Source organism: Mustela nigripes, chromosome 2 (assembly GCF_022355385.1).
Source record: "Mustela nigripes isolate SB6536 chromosome 2, MUSNIG.SB6536, whole genome shotgun sequence".
In the NCBI taxonomy this organism is placed as follows: Eukaryota; Metazoa; Chordata; class Mammalia; order Carnivora; family Mustelidae; genus Mustela; species Mustela nigripes.
The window spans coordinates 99726136-99746794 of NC_081558.1; the positions used below are offsets into that span (position 1 = coordinate 99726136).

The following is a 20659-nucleotide window of genomic DNA, read 5'->3' on the forward strand; positions in this document are numbered from 1 at the left end:
GAAAAAGAATGAAAAAAACCAGGACCTCAGAAAAATATGGTATGGGAGTACTAGAAGGAGAGGAGAGAATAGAATAGAAAAAATATCAGAAAAAATAATGGCTGAAATCTTCCCAGATTCATTAAAAAAACATTACAGAGCTAGGAAGCATAGGAAGCTCTAAGTAGGATAACTGCAAAATGGCCTACAAACAGACACATCACACTAAAAATAGTGAAAGCAGGGGCACCTGGGTGGCTCAGTTGGTTAAGCATTCAATCTTGATTTCAGCTCAGGTCATGGTCTCAGTGTCCTGAGATCAAGCCCCATGTGGGAGTGGAGCTTAAAAATTCTCTCTTTCCCTCTCTCTCTTTCCCCTTCTTCCCTTGCCCCTCCTCCCTCTAAAAAATACTGAAAGCAAAGACAAAGAGAAAATCTTAAAAGCAGCATAAGAAAACTGACTTGTCACAAGGGAATTCCAATAAGTTTAAAGCTGATTTCTTATCAGGAACAATGGAGTTCAGAAGTAAGATAATATATTCAAAGTGCTCAAAGGAAAACACTGTCAACCTAGAATCCTATATCCAGCAAAGTTAGCCTTCTCAATGAAGGTGAAATACAGATATCCTCAGCTAAACAAATACTGAGAAAAGTTGTTTCCAGCAGACACACTTTATGAGAAATTACAAAAGAAGACTCTAAACAGTAATTTGAATCCACACAAAAAGACAGAGTACTAGTAAAGATAATTATGTAACTATAAAAGACAACATAAATGCATATTTCTTCTTTTTCTTTTAGTTGATTTTAAAATTAATTGTACAAAATGTGTATGTGCCAGTAAAGCACAAGTGTTGGGTTGGAACAAAGCTGTATTGAAATATGGAAATTACTTCCTCTGGTAATTTGAATCCACAAGAGCTAATGAAAAGACCCAGAAATGATAAATGAGGAGGTTAATATGACAAAAGCTGTAAATATACACTTGTTCTTTTTTTCTCATTTCTATTTCTTTAAAAGACATGTATAAAATAGATCATATAACAATCTAACTTTAAGTTTGTAGCATTTATATCATAATATATATAGTAATAATATCACAAAAAGGGAGAAAGGGAAGAAAGCAATATAGGAATAACATTTTTACTCACTGGAATTAATTACATCTGAAGCCGATTCTGACAAGGGAAGTGCGTATAGTAAGCTCTAGAGCAGTAGTTAAGGAAATAACTCAGAAAATATAGTGAAAAAAATCAGTAAAGATGTTAAAATGCTACATTATGAAATATTCACCTAATGGAAAAGAAAGCAGTAGAGGAATAATAAAGGTATAAAAATTGCGATGTAGATTAAAAGTAATATGGCAGACATAAATCCAACTATATCAATAATGACATTAAATGTGAAAGGGTTAAACACTCTACTCAAAAGTAGAGACTGTCAGCCTGAATTTTTAAAAAAAGAAACAACAAGATCAAACTATAGATTGTCTATAGGAGACACTCTTCAGATTCAAAGATTATAATACATTAGAAATAAAAGGTTGAAAAAAGATGTATTATGCAAACAGCAACCACAAGAAAGCCAGAGTGGCTGCATTAATAACAGATTTTTAAATAGACTGTAAAACAAAACAGAAAAATGTTACTAGAGATACAGTGGGACATTTTATATATAAAGCTATCTAAGTACCTAACAACAGAGCACCAAAATACTTGAAATGAAACTGAGAGAAAGTAAGAATACAATCCTACAATAATAGAGACTTTGACACTCTCACTTTCAGTAATGGACAGAAGATCAGTGAGAAAATAGGAAAACTGAAGCAAGGAAATAGAGGCTATAAGCCAAACTGACCTAAGAGACATCCTAGAATACTTCATCCAACAACAGGAGACCATACATGTTTCCCAAGAGTACATGAAAATTGTCCAGAATAGATCATATGTGAGGTCATAAAACAAACCTCAATAAATAGAAAGGATAAAAATAATATAATTCTGACCATAACGGAATAAAATTAGAAATCAGCAACAGAAAGAAATTTGGGAAATTTTCAAATATGTGGAAATTAAATAACACACTCCTATATATAAAATGAGTCAAAGAAGAAATAAAAAAAGAAATTGGAGTGGCAAGTGGGTGGCTCAGTCAGTTAAGTGACCAACTCTTGATTTTGGCTCAAGTCATGATCTTGGGTTTGTGAGATTGAGCCCTATGTTGGGCTTCCCACTGGGTGTGGGGCCTGTTTGGGATTCTCTCTCTCCTTCTGCCCCTCCCCACTCACACACACTCCCTCTCCCTCTAAAAAAAGAGAAGAAATTGGAAAATACTTTGAGGTGAATGAAAATGAGGCACAACATACTAAAACTTATAGGATACAGGTAACACAGTGCTTAGAAAAAAATTTATAGTTATAAATACTGTATTAAAAATTTTGAAATTAATAAACTAGCATTCCACCTTAAGGTACTAGAAAAAGAACATACTAAACCTAAAGTGAGGAGAAATAAGGAAATAGTGAAGATTGGATTTGAAATTAATGAATTAGAGAATAGAAAAACAACAGAAAAATCAGTGAAATCAAAAGCTGGTTCTTTGAAAAGAGCGACAAAATTAACAAACCTTTAGCTAGAATGACCAAGATAAACAAAATTACTAGAATCTGAAGTGGAAAAAGAGACATTACTACCAACCTTACAGAAATAAAAAGGGTTCTAAAGGAGTACTACAAATAATTGTATGCCAATAAATCAGAAACTTAGGTAAAATGGGCAAAGATGAAGGCCCAGATGACTTTACCACTGAATTCTAAGAAACATTTAAAGAAAAATTAATTCTAATTTTTCAGAAGCTTTGCTCCAAAATAGAAGAGAATATTTTCCACCTCTTTCAATTAGTCCAATAATATCCCCAGATACCAAAACCAGACAAAAACATCACTCAAAAAAAGAAAGATACAGATCCACATTGCTAACAAGTATGGATGCAAAAATTTCCAGTAAAATACCAGCAAACTAAATATAGCAACATATAGAAAGAATTATATACCATGACCAGTGAGAATTATTCCAGGATTGTGAGGTTGGTTTAACATCACTAGAGTGAAAAACAAAAACCACATGATAATCTCAGTAGGCTGAGAAAAAGGATTTAACAAAATCCAACACCTTTTCATAATAAAAGCAACTAAATAGGAATAAAAGAGAACTTTCTGAACCTGTTAGAGGGCATCTATCTATGAAAAACTAACATCTGATATCATACTTAATGCTTAAAGACTGGATATATTCCACCTAAGACTGGGAACAAGACAAAGATGTTTGCTTTTGTCACTTTCTATTCAATATTGGAAGTTCTATCCAGGGCAATTATTCAGGAAAAAGAAAAAGCATCCAAATAAGAAAGGAAGCAGTAAAACTATCTCTATTCTTAGATAACATGAACTTACATATGGAAAATCCTAAGCCATTCACTAAAAAATTATTAGAAGTAGTAAACAAGTTCAGTAAGGTTGCAGGATACACAATCAATATACAAAGATCAATTATATTTCTATGTGCTTAAAATGAACAATGGGAAAATGAAATTAAGAAAACCATTCCATTTATAATACCATCAAGATGAATAAAATACTTGGGAAACTTTTAACAATAGAGGTGTACTACTTGTACTCTGAAAACTACAAAAACATTATTGAAAGAAAGAGCTAAATAAAGGGGAAAATATCTCATATTCATGGATTCAAAGGCTTTATTGTTAAATGGCAATCAGTCTTCAGATTCAGCACATTTCTATCAGAATCCCAGCTGGCTTGTAGAAGCTGATTCCCAAATCACATGGAATTACATGGGACCCAGAACAGCCAAAACAGTCTTGAAAAAGTGGGAGGACTTCCTATTTCTTGACTTCAGAACTTTCCACAAAGCGATAGTAATCAAGGCAGTATGGTACCAGCATGGGATAGACATATAGATCAATGGAACAGAATTGAGAGTCTATAAATAAACCTGTGTGTCTGCGGTCAGCTGAGTTTTGACAAAGGTACCAAGACCATTCAATCTGGAAAGAACAGTTTTTTCAACAAATGGTTCTGGGACAACCGTGCAACAGAATGAAGTTGGACCCTTTCTTCACATTAAATTAAAAACAAATAAATTGGACTTCATCAAAATTAAAAACTTTGTGCTCCAAAAGATATAATCAAGAAAGTGAAAAGATGGAATACCTGGGTGGCTCAGTGGGTTAAGCCGCTGCCTTCGGCTTGGGTCATGATCTCAGGGTCCTGGAATCGAGTCCCACATCGGGCTCTCTGCTCAGCAGGGAGTCTGCTTCCCTATCTCTCTCTCTCTCTGCCTGCCTCTCCATCTACTTGTGATCTCTCTCTGTCAAATAAATAAATAAAATCTTAAAAAAAAAAAGAAAAGAAAGTGAAAAGATAACCCACAGAATGGAGAAAGGGTTTGCAAATCATTTACCTGATAAGGGACTTGTGTATAGAATATATAAGGAATTCTTACAACCCAGTAAGAAAGGACAACCTAATTAAAAAATGAACAAAGGATGGGCACTTGGCTGACTCAGTAGAGCATACAACGCTTGATCTTGGGGTCATGAGTTCAAGCCTCATGTTGGGTGTAGAGCTTTCTTAAAAAAAAAAAAAAGGGCAATATATACAGTGGAGTATTATACCTCCATAAGAAAGGATGAATACCCAACTTTTGTATCAACATGGATGGGACTGGAGGAGATTATGCTGAGTGAAATAAGTCAAGCAGAGAAAGTCAATTATAATTATATGGTTTCATTTACTTGTGGAGCATAAGGAATAACATGGAGGATATTAGGAGAAGGAAAGGAGAAGTAAATTGGGGGAAATTGGAGGGAGAGACAAACCATGAGAGATTGTGGACTATGAGAAGCAAACTGAGGGTTTTGGAAGGGAAGGGTGGGGGGATAGATGAGCCTGGTAGTGGTATTAAGGAGGGCACGTATTGCATGGAGCACTGAGTGTGGTACATAAACAGTGAATTTTGGAACACTGAAAAAATTAATTTTTAAAAAATGGGCAAAGGATCAGTTTAGACATGTCTTCAAAGATGGTCAATAAGTACATGAAAAGATGCTTGACATTGATAGTCATCAGGGAAATGCAAATCAAAACCACAATGAGGTATCATTTTACACGCATTAGAATGATTATAATCAAAAAGTCAGATAATAACAAATGTTAGCAAGGACATTGAGCAATCCGTATCCTCTTACTTTCCTTCATACACTGAAGGAGTGTAACATGGTGTGGCCACTTCGGAATTTAGTCTGGCAGTTACTCAAACAGTTAAACATAGAGTCACCACATGTCCCAATGATTCAATTCATATATATATATATATATATATATATATATATATATGAGAAACAAAAGCATATGGTTACACAAAATGTCCATACATTGTACACAAGTGTTTATAGAAACATTATTCATAATAACCAAAAGGTGTAAATAACCCATATTGTCCATCAACTGATAAAGAAAATATGGTATATGCATATAATGGAATATTATTTGCCCATAAAAAGGAATGAAGTGCTGATACATACTTGTTTGATAAATTAAGGATATTAGGCATGCCACAGCATCTGTTGCCAACCTGGAACAGAGTTCACACAGCAAGGATGCAGAACTGGTAAGGCAGGACCTTCACTTCTGGAGAAGCCCTATGGGATGTGACTCTAGCAGAAGCTAAACAACCCTTGGAAGGCAGGGGCTGACAGCAATGGGTTCCATCACAAGTGGGCCTGGGAGCCAGGCTGCTTTCAAAGACCCCAGGTGATGTACATTAAATTCCAGAAAATAATGGACTGGATGATCTTTCACATTCCACCTGACCTCGAACATCTTTTTTTTTTTTTTTTAATTTGTTTATTTGACAGAGAGCTAGAGAGAGAGCACAAGTAAGCAGAGTGGCAGGGAGAGGGGGAGAGAGAGAAGCAGGCTCTCTGCTGAGCAGGGAGCCCGATACGGGTTTGATCCCAGGACCTTGGAATCATGACCCAAGCCAAAGGCAGCCGCTTATCCAACTGAGCCACCCAGGAGCCCCTTGAGCATCTTTTTTTTTCTGAGGTTCTAATCCTTAAGATGGAAGTAAGGCAACTAAAATGTGTCCCTCCCTGATGAGAGTGAATCTGATCCTGTGTTTGCTGTCAACACTGGGATTCCTAAGGCAGGCCTTCTGAGGAAACATCTACTTGTAAAATATTGCACATATCACTAGCCAGATCTAGTCTTACAAATCAAGTTGAACAGGATGCAGTGTTTATATCTCCACAAACAGCCATGTGGGTGGAATTTTGCTTTTTTTCCAACTCAGTAAGAGGATCAGATTTTAGTTTCTGATCTGCTCAGTATCCATTTATGAATTCTTGCTCTTGGCACCATTGTTGGCATTAAACTTGTCCTAAGGCGAGAGGAAGATGGTCTGGAGGGGGTCCCGGGGCAACCAATACATGTGGCTAAGGTGGCAGTCCTCATCCTAGCTGCCCCATCTGGGCCCCACCATCCTAGATTTAGATTTAACTGTGCTAGGGTGGAGCCCAGGAAATAGGTACAAGGTTGGGACCCAGATTGAGAATCACTGGCTCTGGGTGAAGAGAAAAAGCAACTGACAATAGGCAGGGGTCAAACTCGAAAACTACTGGATGATGAGTTTCTGGAACTGGAGGTGAGGATTTCCTTTCAAAGTCAGGAGAATCTCGAGAAAAGGAGTAGCTGTCCTTACTCGCTGCTCCTAGCTCCCAACCCCAACCTTTCTAGGTGCCCCATTTGCCTTTGCCCACCGGTCTCAAATCAGCTACATTTGGGGGATTGGCTTCAGTTCAACGAAAAACCTAGGGAAGCTCCTTGGCTGCCTGCAGCTGAGGCTTTCTTGGCCTTTCCTGATACACAATGCTGGCTCTTCCCACACGATGCCACCAACTGGGTCCCTTCTGAAAGCCTGCTCTGAGCTGAGCTGTAGGGCTGATTGACTGCTCCAGTTTCTGACTTGTGGCTGGCACAGGCCTGGTTCAACCTTCTCTCTTAATCATATACCCCCTCCAGGCCCCAGGCTTCCCTGTTCCTCCTCACTCCTGATTCTCTGTCCACAGCCCTGGCACCTCTTTAATGGCTTCAGTCCACTGCTCTCTGGGGCCTTCTGTCAGCATGTTCCTTGCCCTTGGGTTATTTGCTGGGCCCTTGTGGTGTGCATGCCTTGAGCCTTGTGACTCAGTTTACCCACACACTCTTATAAATATAAATTTTCACATGCAGCCACTGCCTGCTCTCTGATGGGTCTGCAGCTGCCAAGGAGTTAATTTGTCTGAAATTCAGCCAAAGCTGACTCATGCCTCTTCTTTGAGGTCTCCTGGAGCCAAATGAAAAGCATCAAATGGTCTATGAAACCTAGCACGTCAGATGAGATAATGTACACAGAAGGGCTTATGCCGCTTCCAGTCGGCGACGAGAGAAGAATTAGGCACAAACAAGTCAGCTGTGAGAGATTGGGAGCAGTGGACAACAGTCGAAAAGGACTGCTGCCACGAGCAACTCCACAGTCTCACTTTTATTAGATAGAAATCAATAGCCAATAGAAGGATTGATGAAGGTCAAACGTTAATCCCATCTTGCAGACAAGCAAGGAGGAGGGTAAGGTTTATAGTTAACCAAGCACATTCAAAGGACTCATCTAACTAACAACGGGCACTTCTGGGAAGAGAAAGGAGTGACAACAAAATAGGGAAGCAGGCGGTTTTCTTTCCACCCTGAGCTAACCAGGCGTTCCCGGCTGCCCAGCTTCGGTGAAGGGGCAGACCCTGAGCCAGCCGGGCATCCCCAGCTGCCCAGCTTCTGTGAAGGGGCAGCGTTCCGCCCTGAGTGAGCCGGGCATCCCCAGCTGCCCAGCTTCACGGTTGTACATCGTCCTTCTCCCCAAAGACCTGTTGTTAGTATATGTATTTTTTAAGGCCATATCTAAATGTGCTTGGCAACTAGTAAAATCCTCCAGGGGTTACAGTTTAAGTAACAAATTATTCCGAGGGGCAGCAGCAGGCTTAAACTGTAAACCATGGCACAAATATAGAATACTGATAATAATGTGCAGCAGTAACATTGCATATGCCATTCTCGGGCATGGGTGGTAGCCAGTCAGGAGTACCAGAAAAGGGACAGAGATTGATCAAGGACATGCAGGCGAGTTTGAGAACTGAGAGGTCAGGACCAGGTAGGCATATGGGAAGGTAACATTAAAAAAAGCAGAGGTTGGAGTGCCTGACACAGCTGGAGGCCCACAAATGAGCAAGAGCGAAAAGCTTTCCATCAGTAAGTTCTTTTGGCTCTACCCTCAACATTTATCCAGAATCTGGTCACTTGTCACCACCTCCATGGCCACCACCCTGGCCCAGGCTGCCATCAGTCCTGTCTGGGTTATTGCTGTTGCTCCTGCCTAGTCTCCATGCTTCTACCTTTGATCTCTTACCATCCATTCTTGATACAACTACCTGGTGTTCCTGCCAAGAGTAAGATACATAATATTGTGTCACTCCTCTACTCAAAAGTGCTTAAATGTCTTCCCATCCTTCTTAGGATACAAGCTGATGTCCTCCACCATGGCTTACAAGGCTCTACATGGTCTGGTCCCCAGTTACCTCTCAAATCCTGGCCTCTACCCACTGCTCATATGCTCCAGTCACCCTGGGCTTCTTGCCATGTCTTGAACCTGCCAAGAGCATTCTTGCCTTGTGGCCTTTGCCCCCACTGTCCCCTCTGCCTTGGAGCTTCTTCCTACCCACAGCCACGTGTTCACTCTCTCACTTTATTCAGGGATGAGCTCAGGTCTCACCCCTGACTTCAAGGGTCAGCTTGCCTTGACTTCCCAGACCCATCACATACTACACATTTCTCAGCTATAATTTATACAGAATTGAAATAAGAAAGATATAGTAAATAGTGATTAATTTATCAATAACTATTAAGAAATAGTTATTAATGAAATGTAAGCTCTGACTCTTCTGAAATGTAAGCTCCATGTGCATAGGAATTTTGTTTTATTTCCTGTTTGCACAGTGTCTTGCACTATTGAATGAATAGTTGAATAACACAGTAGATATAAACTCCAGCAATAAAGCAAGACATCAATTAAAGGAACAAAGAGTGGCCTTAATCCTGAGCTTTCCAGAGATTCTGCAGAGACCAGGACCTGTTCTTCAGGGTGACTGGCCTTGGGTTTTCAAGTGCAGATTATTGCTCCAGGGAGGGAGAGGACAAGAGACTCCTGCCCATTTTAAAGTTGAGCTACTCTTGGAAGTCATGGACAAGTCAAGGGCCCCATAGGGGAGACTTCAGAGATGTGAAAATTTTTATTGAGTTCTCTCTCCAGGAGCCCTGCTTCTCTGAGATGCAAGTCTTTGAATCTTTGGGAGAAACTCTCTTCATCATCTCCTCTCTCCCTTTAGGGACAGCCTTGGTCAGCCCAGCTGCTTTCACACCTATGGCAAAGTAAAACAGCATGGTGGAAAGAGCATGGGCACGAGGTGCTAACTTTTGCTCTTGGTTTCCTGCCTGGTTATATGACCGTGGGCAAGTTGTTTCAATTTCTTAGAGCCTTGCCACTGTGTTTGTAAATGGGGGAGATAATGATAGTACCTTTTTCCAGGGGTGTTATAAGGATGAGATATGATCTTGCATTTTAAGCAAAACGTTTGGCAGAATGTTGTGCTTGGCAAATGTTCAAGTACTATCATCAGGGTCAGGAGTGCTAGAAGAAACAGTTCTCCTTGTTCTCAGAGTTCTTGTCTACAGAGCTTCTCAAACTTTTATGTGCATACACATCACTTGGGACAGTCTCATTAAAATGCAGATTCTCATCAGAAAGTTGGGAATGAGCTTGAGATTCTGCATTTTTAACCAGCTCCCAGGTTGTGCCAATGCACAAATTGAGCTCTGAATAGCCAGGCATACTCAAGAAAGATCTGGGGGAGAAAATACTGGTAAGTATATTTCCATGAAGTGTTATAGCCTCTGATTTCAATGTTTTCTTTTTTTAAGATTTTATTTATTTATTTGACAGACAGAGATCACAAGTAGGCAGAGAGGCAGGCAGAGAGAGAGGGAGAAGCAGGCTCCCTGCAGAGCAGAGCCCGATGTGAGGCTCGATCCCAGGACCCCAGGATCATGACCTGAGCCGAAGGCAGAGGCTTTAACCCACTGAGCCACCAGACACCCCTCTCTGATTTCAATCTTAAAGGCAGCCTGAAATTACTGTATTCTAATCCAGAAGAGCTACATTGATCCCAGCTACTTTTACCCAGTGGTATCCCAGATCTGATTCCAGCCATACCCATTCCTCCCTAGCATGTGAATCCCATAATGCTGCCTCCTACAAAAACACCCCTCTGAGGAAGTTTCACTTGGGGCTGAGAAAGGAGAGGGAGACTGGTTTCTCTTTGACTGAAATCTGCTCCTGGGTCTCCTTGGCCCTTGGACATATGGCCAGGCACTTGTTTTCATGGCTGCTTAATGGTTTGTAAAGTAATTGCTGGAGGAAACATTGCTACAGCAAGCCAGGGGAGAGGGACAGAGGGATTCACAGGCCAATGTTATCTTTGCTGAGCTCCAGGGCTGCTCCAACTTCTTTCCTCTCTCCACCTGACAGTGACAGATGGCTTCCACATGGTTTGACCTACTGTCTGGCTAGACCTGACCAGATAGTCATTCATCAACTGCCCTATTTGGCCCCCTTGAGGGCACCCTGTGGCTTGTGGGAGGCAGAAGTTGGAGGTTTCATTTAGAGCCCGTCACATCTCCGAGCCATTGTAGTAGAGTTTCAAGCATGGGCAGTTCTTATTCCAGATGTTACTATCCCAGTGGCCATATGTTTCGAGGTGGGATCAGCAGGTTTACATGGTAATGTTAAACTAATTAATCATAAACTAATGCTTTAACAGCATCAGGACCCAAAGTGGGTCTGATACGAGCAAAGATGGAAGCAATACATATGGTGTCATTAAGCTGGAAAGAGGAGGTGAGGCTCAGCTTTTTCCATTGCTCTGGCACGATCTGTCTTCTTACTGATACTGAACGCTACTCACGAAGCCTCTGAAAGCTGTGTGGGCAGATCTCCAAGTATTTTTCTTATGGCTCTCTTTGAGTGTGACAAAACAAAAACTCAAATTAATATAAGCTGCAGGGCATGAGAAAAAGATAGCTATAAACAGAGGGGTCATGCAGACTAAGAATCAGGAGCCCAGGGTCCTCTCCCCATCAGCCTCTTTTTCAGTGACTTGGAACATACCCCCTAATTGACTTTACAAAGTTTCAGACGCCTCCTGGGTAGATTCAAGAAATGTCTGGGTTTATTGTTGTTGTTGTTGTTTTTCTCTAACTCCAAAATCAGACTGTTCTATGATTTTGGCTTCTAAAAACTTTAAATGAAGTATGTTTATATTCTTTTTCTTATTAAAGCAGTATTTGTTCATTAAAACTTACCTATTTCACTGGTTATAAATTGTGCCGTACTTTAAAAAAAAAAAAAAAAACAAGCTTTATTAAGGTAAAAAGAGATGGAGGAGTAAATACAGCTAGTAAATACAGCTTTCATGGAAAGCAACCTGACCAGACTCATTAAAGATACATTAAAATAATTCGTGAAACTAAAAAATATTTAAAATAACAAATCTATTAAAATTAAAAATATTCTACAATCCCTACTATTATTTGTAGAGGAAAAAAGCCCAAAACTTGAAACAACCTTTGTGTCTCAATAGAAAGAATGAGTTTGATAAAGATAAAAGGTTGGATATAAATTCCTCTTTGTTCCAACACCCATAGATAGCTGATGCTTTGATGTAATAACATCAGTGGTAAAAGAAGAGCTGGGCGATGAGATACTGTATATTTCCTCTGTATAGTTTTAGAACATTTTCCCCCAATTACAAAAAATATGTACATCCCCCAATTTTTTTAAACATTTCTCTATACATAAAAGAACTGAGATGACAAAAAAAGCCTAGAGAAGTTCCTACCACCATGCCTATCTGTGCAAAGTAAGCATTCAGTAACTAGTAACATTTGGTTGTTCTTCCCTAGTGTACATAATGTTAGTAATGTATACATTCTCAGCTGAGGCCCTACTATTTATATATTTTGTGTTTAGCATTTTGATTTAACATTCGTTTTGCATTTGACCCAAGTGATTTTGCTGAGTACCTCCACCCTTGGCCGAGTGTTTGCCTGGCTTCCCTCCCTTGACTTTTGGATTTGGAGAGTCAAGGCCTCCAGGACGTGTCTGGACTGAGCCCCTTTCAGGAAGGTGGCCCCTATGTGGCCGTTGTACCTCACCTCCTGTGTTGATCTTAAGGGATCACAACTTCTATTTTCCTAATAATAATTTAAAAGCTGCAGCCTATTCACTGGAATGCAATTAAGAACCCTATGGGCAGAACTCACTCCTCCCAGAGATGACACTGTTCTTCAGTTGTTCCCCTCTGCCTCTGAAGACGAGAAGCATTGCCCCTGGATGACAAAGTGAAGGGCCACAGGCCTAGCCTGGGGAGGAAGCTTCTGTCACCTTTGACAACAGGGTCAGTGATGAGGTAAAGCATCTGTTGCCTTCTGTGAGGACAAGGCATGCCTGCTTCTGTACTCTGGGTATGCCAAAGTAGTGGAGATGCCCTAAGAAGGCTATCCCAAGAGACAAAGACACTGCTTTTCCACCTTAAGGTATGAAAGGACACTGTGTGTGTCACAAGGGCATGGCTCACAGAGTGAGTTGCTTGCTGGTTCTGAATCTCTGATCTCTCTAGGTGAAAGAAAGACCTGTGGACAATTCAGGGCCTGGACCCTTGAACCCTAGGGAAAGGGTCCCTGACAGCAGAGGTGGTAGGGTGTGCAGGGCAGTGTCCCAGCAAGCGATGAGAGCAGCTTTGCCTGCTATAGTGCTGGACACACACAGCAGGCTCATGTGGAAAGAGACTCCTCCTCAAGGACAGGAGGGGACACTGTGGCATGTTCTCTGTGAAATACAATGGGACTTAGGGTTGTTGAAGTATCTGCCTCTTGTTGGAATAGTTGATAGATTTTCCTATTTGTTATGCTTTTTACTAATACTTGGATTTGGTTCACACTTAATTTGGTGAGTTCATACCAGCCTTCTAGAACCGGATGAGAGAAAAGAGATGTCATTCTTCGAGTTACCAGTTCTATGTCAGACAACAGACTCAATGCTTTATGTCATCTCATGTAACCCATGGGAGAGAGTTTCTGTTTCGACATGGGGACTTATGACCAAAGTGTAAAATTCACCCCTCCTTTTAAGAGCGAAGTCAGTGGGATTCCAGTAATACACAACAATCTGCTCTTGCCATCAACCCCTGGCCCAGGGTTTAAGATGACCAAAATGATAGCTTTTATCAAATTATTATTTCTAGAAGAACCAATATCTCTTTCAGAGTGTACTGCGAAAGAAACTTCATTTAGGGAGAAAGTTTAGCTGGGTTTTTTTTTTTTTTTTAAGATTTTTATTTATTTATTTGACAAACAGAGATCACAAGTAGGCAGAGAGACAGGCTGAGAGAGAGGAGGAAGCAGGCTCCCTGCGGAGCAGAGAGCCCGATTCGGGGCTCGATCCAAGGACCCTGGGAATCATGACCTGAGCCGAAGGCAGAGGCTTTAATCCACTGAGCCACCCAGGCGCCCCTAGCTGGGTTTTTAAATGGAGAGTTATCTTACAGGCAACTTTTCCTGTTTTGTAGCCAGTGAGGGCAGCCAGGAACCAGGTTCAAAGTGAGAACATTTTGGCCGGACCCAAAACTTTCGTCAGGATTCTGCCAACTGGTTATTCCAGGAGGGTGACCGCTTACTTCACTGATTTCAGTTATTCACGGCAGGGGCAAGGCCTTGGGAGAAGGGCCATCCATCCTGTGACATCCAATTAATGACTGCAGGAATGAAGCAGGGAAACAGGATTTAGGCCACAAAAGGAGGCAGGATGTAAGTATAGAGGGCTTTTGAGTTAGCGAGATTTTTGCCGCAATTTAGTTATATTTTCCATTTGTGACCAAAGTGACAGTGGGAGGGAGAGGCCTTGGCAGGGCAGCAGGTAGGATGGGGTGGATCACGCCCTACTTGGTGCTCCACGTGCATTGCATTTCGCTGAGTAGATCCTGTTTACATCTTGGGCTACACGATAACGTGAATACTGGTAACATTAATTGCACTGCATATATGTGCAGGATTTAAATTAATTAAGCAGTTTTGAGGTAAGGGATTAAGAAAATACTCATGAAGCCATAATTATTAGTAACATTACTCACTTCTGACCAGTTAAATAAGATACTGGTTAGTCTAGGAAGCTTGGCTCAGGGAAAGGGGCTCATTAGGAGACAGGGATGGGAGCAGCAAGTCCTTGGTCCCCTAGAGGCTGAAGAACTCGGCAAGGAGCCCAGCTGCTGCTGTGGCCCACACATGACAGGCCAGAGAGCAAAGCCAGGAAGAAGGGCTGAGACATGTGGACAGCCAAGGCTGTAGGCAGTGCTAGTCTCTGTCTCACCCTTTGCAGACCTCTCCTTGCTGAACCTTGAGCGCACAGAATAATCTTTTATTTTTTTATTTTTAAAGATTGTATTTATTTATTTGACAGAGAGAGAGAGAGAGCACAAATATAGCAGCAGGGAGAGGGATAAGCAGACTCCTCACTGAGCAAGGAGCCAGATGCAGGACTCAATCCCAGGACCCCAGGATCATGACCTGAGCTGAAGGCAGACACTTAACCGAATGAGCCACCTGGGAACCCCCAGAGCAGTCTTTTAAAAGCATTAAATAAATAAATAAATAAATAAATAAATAAATATATTAATTAAATAAAAGCATAAATCAGATCATGTTGCTCTTTGGTTTAAAACTTCCCTGTTGCACATGGACACTTGAAATCTTTGAGTTACCCTTGTTTCTTCAGTTTATGCCTTTCCTTCTCCATAGAAGAGGGCTTGGGGAGGAGAAAAGATTTAGTCAGTATTCCCTTATTCAGCACTGAAGATAAGACAGAAGAGGGGCAGCAGGGTGGCTCAGTCGGTTGGGCCTCCTGCTCTAGGTTTAGGGTCAAGTTGTGATCTCGGGGTTGTAGGATAGAGCCCCGTATCTGGTTCTGTGATAGGCATGGAACCTGCTTAGGATTCTTTCTCCCTGACTCTGTCCCTCTGCCACTTCCTCTCTTTCTCTTAAATAAATAAATAAGAAAGATAGAAGAAAACTGTGACTTCCTAAGTTTTTTCTACATTCCTTCTGAAACTGATCCTGCTTATTCAAATAGAATGTCTAAGATTACTTAGTCCAAGACTGTTCTTTTAAGGATAAAGAATCTGAGGCACGGGGGAGGCAGGTGACATTTTAGGTGAGTGTTAAAGCTGGACCAGAATAACTCTTGTGTCCCAGCTCCTGGTGAAGTGACTTTGGTGCCTCTGACTGATGGACAGCTCTGCAGATGGAAAGCCATTTTAGGCTGACAAGGAAGCATAGCAGGGCCAGATTGGAGGGCGTGGAGGAGGCACCTGGTAGGGAATGGAGAGGTCGTAAAGAATGAAAATATCTATTCCTGTTGGCCACATCTCCAGGACAAACATGACTCCAAATGCTCCTTAATGGATGCCTAAACAGTGACACAGAAGAACCACAGGGATGGGTTGACCAAAGGCCATGACATGTCATTTATGCATAATGACTAAGCACCCCTGTTTATTCGCTCTTAACCCAGCTCTTCAACCTTGTTCTTTCCTTTTAAGTCATTGGAGACCTTCTCTACCATTCCTCTCCTTTCTTTTGGTTTTTGGCTGCTGTTTAGAATCTAGCTATGCATGTGTCTAAGATTCTAGGCCCAAGGAAGAAGAAGAAGGTGATGATGATGAACCTGGGCCACATGACTTGCCTGCAGTATTTTGGTATTTTGAAAGGAGGCTATAGGGAAGAAGAATGAGCAAATTCATGAGTCAACATTCTATTTATCCCTCTATTGTGAGGACTACTCCCTCTACTTCTTTTGTGAAGCATAATCATTTGTTAGTTTTAGTAAGACATTTCTCTGCCCACTGATAAGGAAACAAAAAGGCATTTACTGTGCTAGTCTCTAGAATGTGAAATGTAAGCTGTGGTCTTTTGTTTGTTTGTTTGTTTTTCGCTTTCATTTGTGATCACAGGCTTCAGGGTTGAAGAGGGCCTTGGAGGAGGGCCAGCCTCACCACCCCCTTCTGTGCAGGAAGCCCCTTCCCAACATCACCGCTGGTGGTTCTGAGCCCTGCACCCCCACAGTGAGCTGCCTCCGCCTCTGTAGAAACACTTACTTCATTTTGCTCTAAATTGCAGTTATTTGAGGACTTCTCTTGTCTCAGCTGTGAGCCCCTGAGGGCAGAAATCCTGCCTCATTCCTCTTTGATCTCCTACAGCCCCCATCACAGAGCCTGGCCAACTCTCCATAAATATTTGAATGAGTGACAAAGTGTTAACAGCATCCAGAGGCAGCCACAGTTAGACATCTCTAAGAGCTAGAAGGTTCTTCCTAAAAGTGAGCAGAAGTGTGCCTCCCTCTGTTCTCTGTGGGGAGGGAATGTAAAGAGCTAGTGATGACAATGGGCCGGGCATCCATAGGATGTCCAGGACGGACCCTGGGAGAAGCTAGTGCCCAGGTCTTATTAGTTTCCTTGCTTTCCATCTGGCCAAAGCACACAAAGACTTTCCCAGGACAGGAAAACCCAATAACACTAGATAAATCTGGATACATTGGGGTGGGGAAGAAGGTTTTCAAGATTTGAATCCAGTTTGGAAGGACAGCTCTATGACACACTGTCAATGTCATACCTGCATCTCCTCAGCCAGCCCTGAAGGTCAAAGGCAGGTGGCTCCCATAGAAACTGATAGCTTCCTGTATTTTTCTGCCCATGGTCACTCTGACCTGGGAGATGTGCTTGGCCTGTGTGTAGGTCAGGCTGGAAATGGAGTTACTCCAAAGAACCCTCAACCATGAGCAATCAGACTTGGTGCATAAATTCCCCAGATATACCTCACCTCCCAGTGAGACAGCCTGAACTTGTTCTACACAGTTGCTTAAAAAGATTTCAGGAGGGATAACTCTAATTGCTTGCAGAACTAACCCATTAATAAATACATCCTTTATTCATTTTCTTTCCTTTTTTTTCTTTGACTTGCCCTCTCCCTCACCTTGCTTTCTGCAGTCACTTCCAAATAAGTCATCCAACCCAAATTCTTGTCTCAAGGTCTGCTTTGGAGGCAACCCAAACTAAGACAAGTACACAAGCAGGAAATTTGGCGTAATCCAAATGTCATTCCCTTAGAAGACAAAACTACTAAAATTGGTACTTTTTTTTCTCTCTCTCTCTTTTTTTTTCCAAGTACAGAGTTGGTTTTTCTGTCAGTTCTATAAATAGAGCTTAATTTTAAGTAGAATCTGTGTCCTAACTCAGAAAACAGGGCTGATAATGATTCCTCAATCTTTGAAGGATAGTTATTTCAAATAACAAGAGTAGTATTCTAGTTCTGTTAAGGAAATGTACTGCATCAGAAAGGTCTTAGGCCAGACTAAAGAAAGAGATTACACACGGGGATCATTAGACATCAGAATGAATTTGTGTTTGAGCACTACACTTAACCTTTTAAACTTCTAGAGAGACCTTTTAAATGAACAGAGACCTTATCAACTTGGCTCAGGTTTGGGATGGAGGGCTTGAGGACAGGGACAGTTAAGATGAATAGGGAACATGAAGGAGGAGGGGAAGGAAAATAAAGAACCTTCATTTACCTGATATTAATGAACTACTCCTGAGCTCATAATAGAAACAGGAGAAAACACCATTGCTGAAGAATATTTCTTGTCAGTGGAGAAGATTTGCAACAAAGAACAAAGGTGCACAAGCAACTCACCGCCCTAGTCCTTCTTCAGGCAGACATTGTGTGATTCAGAAAATCTCCCTGTGGATGCCACAATATTACTTGATTGTTTTGACACCTCAGACAATTAATAGGAGGTAGCAGTTAAAAATGATCATGCTCGCTACTGTCTTATGTTTGTGGGGTTTTTCTTTTGCCTTGTTCCTTCCTGGAGGGTTTTCTGTTGGCCTGGTAGGAAACAGCACACATGGTCATGAATTTTTAATTGGCAATCAAAGATGGGAATGATTGTAAACAAAACACATGATGAGAGAAGTCAGCAGGGCCAGGAGAGCCTTACAAGATGCTTTTTGGGGATAACCCACAGATGCCTTGTTGGAGTTAGGTAGGGAAATATCTCAAAGTCTAGTAAGGATAAGAAAGGGTTCCACCATTTTGGTTTGTTTTTAAATTTAATTTGAATTCCATTAGCCAACATACAGTACATCATTATTTTCAGATGTGGACTTTTAGTATGGAAGAATATTCTTTTTTGTTTTTTTTTTCTTAAAAGATTTATTTATATATTTTAGAAAGAGAGATAGAGGCAGGGGAAGAGCAGAGGGAGAGGGAGAGAGAATCTGAAGCAGACTCCCCATGGAGTGTGGAGCCCATTGTAGGGCTCCTGGGACCCTCTGAGATCATGACCTGAGCCAAAATCAAGAGTTGGATGCTTAACCAATTGGGCTACCTCAGGTGCCCAGGATGTAAAATTTAAAAGGATCTAGTACATACAGAGCACATAACGTAGCATACCTACCCAATAATAATTATTATTGGAAGAATGTTCTTCCAATATGCTCTCTTCATTTGCTGTCTTCATTTAAATCTTGACTGATGGCTGAACTTTCTGTTCTGAGTAGTTTCCTTCCCCAAATACTCACTCACCCCCAAAAGTGCTCAGTGGGTGTCGTTCTAGCTCGCCCCACTAAGTGCTCCCCCTCCTCTGCTTCCCAGAATGCCTATGTCAACATCAACCGCATCATGTCCGTGGCTTCCCGCCTCTCTGAGGCCGGTCATTATGCATCGCAGCAAATCAAGCAGATTTCCACCCAGCTGGATCAGGAGTGGAAGAGCTTTGCGGCTGCCTTGGATGAACGCAGCACCATCCTCGCCATGTCTGCAGTGTTCCACCAGAAGGCTGAGCAGGTGAGGCCAAGGGAGAGGCTATGGGGGCTGTTGGTTGGAAGGGTGGGAACACAAGCGCTGTCTGTGTAGAGAGCCCCTCCTCTCTCCCGGAAACAATCAAGACCCTGCTGAGTCATTGCAGCGGTAACCTGTGTTCTACCACCTTCCTCACAAGGACACATTGGTCACTCCAGGTGGCTTTGCTTAACATCCCAACAAGAAGGGACTTAGAGCTATTTACATTCTGTTTGGTAGTTTATGGTTGTGTGTGTGAATGTGTGCATGTGTGCTGACCACATTCCCAGAGCGTACACAGAAGGGGTGAATCTAGATACTGATCATTGAGTGCTGAGAGCAGGGGGAAATTAATCTTACAAGAAGCATTGCTATGGATAGTGATAATGTAATAATTACACAGTGGATAAAAATAATAAGTATTTGTTTCTATTTACTTACTTGCATTGGTCAGTGACATTACTCTCCCATTTCACAGAGAAGAGCATGGCAGCTCAGAGAGATTAATGACCTGCCCAGGAACCGGCAGTGTGTTGGAGCTGGCTCTAAGCAGCCTACGGAGAGCCAAATGTCAAATGTTCTGGAAATTTGTGAACCGGTTATTAAACATAGCCATTACTTAAAACTAAATTGTATAAATTTACAGTAAATATATTAAAAACAAAGGTAGTAGAGACTCAAAACTCGTCACTCTTGGTTACTTTACTACATTTTAGTATTACTTATGTTCTGTGTGTACACACACACACACACACACACATATGCTGGTGTTTAAGCATTTACTAATACACCACTGTGAAGAATCACACAATCCATGAATAGCTGGGATTTCACCTGAGATGTGTCTAACATTAAAGCTTGTAGTTTTAACCTCTAAATTCCTTTCTTTGTATGACATTTGGGTAGGGTACAGATGGTGGAGAGGCCTAGATGTGGTAATACCTTAAATCTCTCCCTGCGTTGGGCCCACCTAACACAGAAGGCGGCATGGGGTAATTGAAAGAGTCTAAGCTCTGTGGCCAGGCACATGTAGCTTCCAAGCATTAACTCGGGCAAATCACCTCACCATTTTTGGCTTGTTTTCTCATCTCTAATGCAAGATAATCATAAATCTCACAGAGCTAATATAAGAATTAGAGATGGAACATGTAAGGCGCTTATTGTGCTTTTTAAATGCTAGACATTACTACTGTATTTATGCAACATATTATCCTGGTATGTTTATATTTCCCTCACCTGTGTGAGGTAAGGGAGAAATCCTGAGACCTTCCCAAGGACTGAAATACTTGTGTCATAATTCAGGGGCAGCCCCACACATTGAAAGGAATCTAGACCTTTTTTTCTCTTTTTTTTAACAATCATGGTGGTAATGACTGATAATGACTAGTTCATGCCCAGGCCCAGGAGAGCATTCATGTCAAATCTCCAGCTCTCTCTTCAACCCTACCACTTGCACATTTTGTTCAAAGTTTGTCCAGATTGGCAAGGGAGACTCAGTGCTTCCCTTCCTGTATCCCTGCCTTTCTCTCCTTGAGCTGACCATTTTGTGTGGTCTGCTGTAGGATTCTTAGA

The 20659-nt window shown here is 41.5% G+C and overlaps 1 protein-coding gene across 16 annotated transcripts in view; it reads left to right on the forward strand.

Moving 5' to 3' along the window:
• The window catches only part of KALRN (kalirin RhoGEF kinase), a 656868-nt gene that overhangs the window by 260241 nt on the left and 375968 nt on the right, over window positions 1-20659 (forward strand). For all 16 annotated transcript variants that reach the window (XM_059391106.1, XM_059391108.1, XM_059391110.1 and 13 more), the window contains exon 7: window positions 18902-19093. In XM_059391106.1, coding sequence (XP_059247089.1) covers window positions 18902-19093 — 192 coding nt within the window. The remainder of the gene's footprint in view (window positions 1-18901; window positions 19094-20659) is intronic.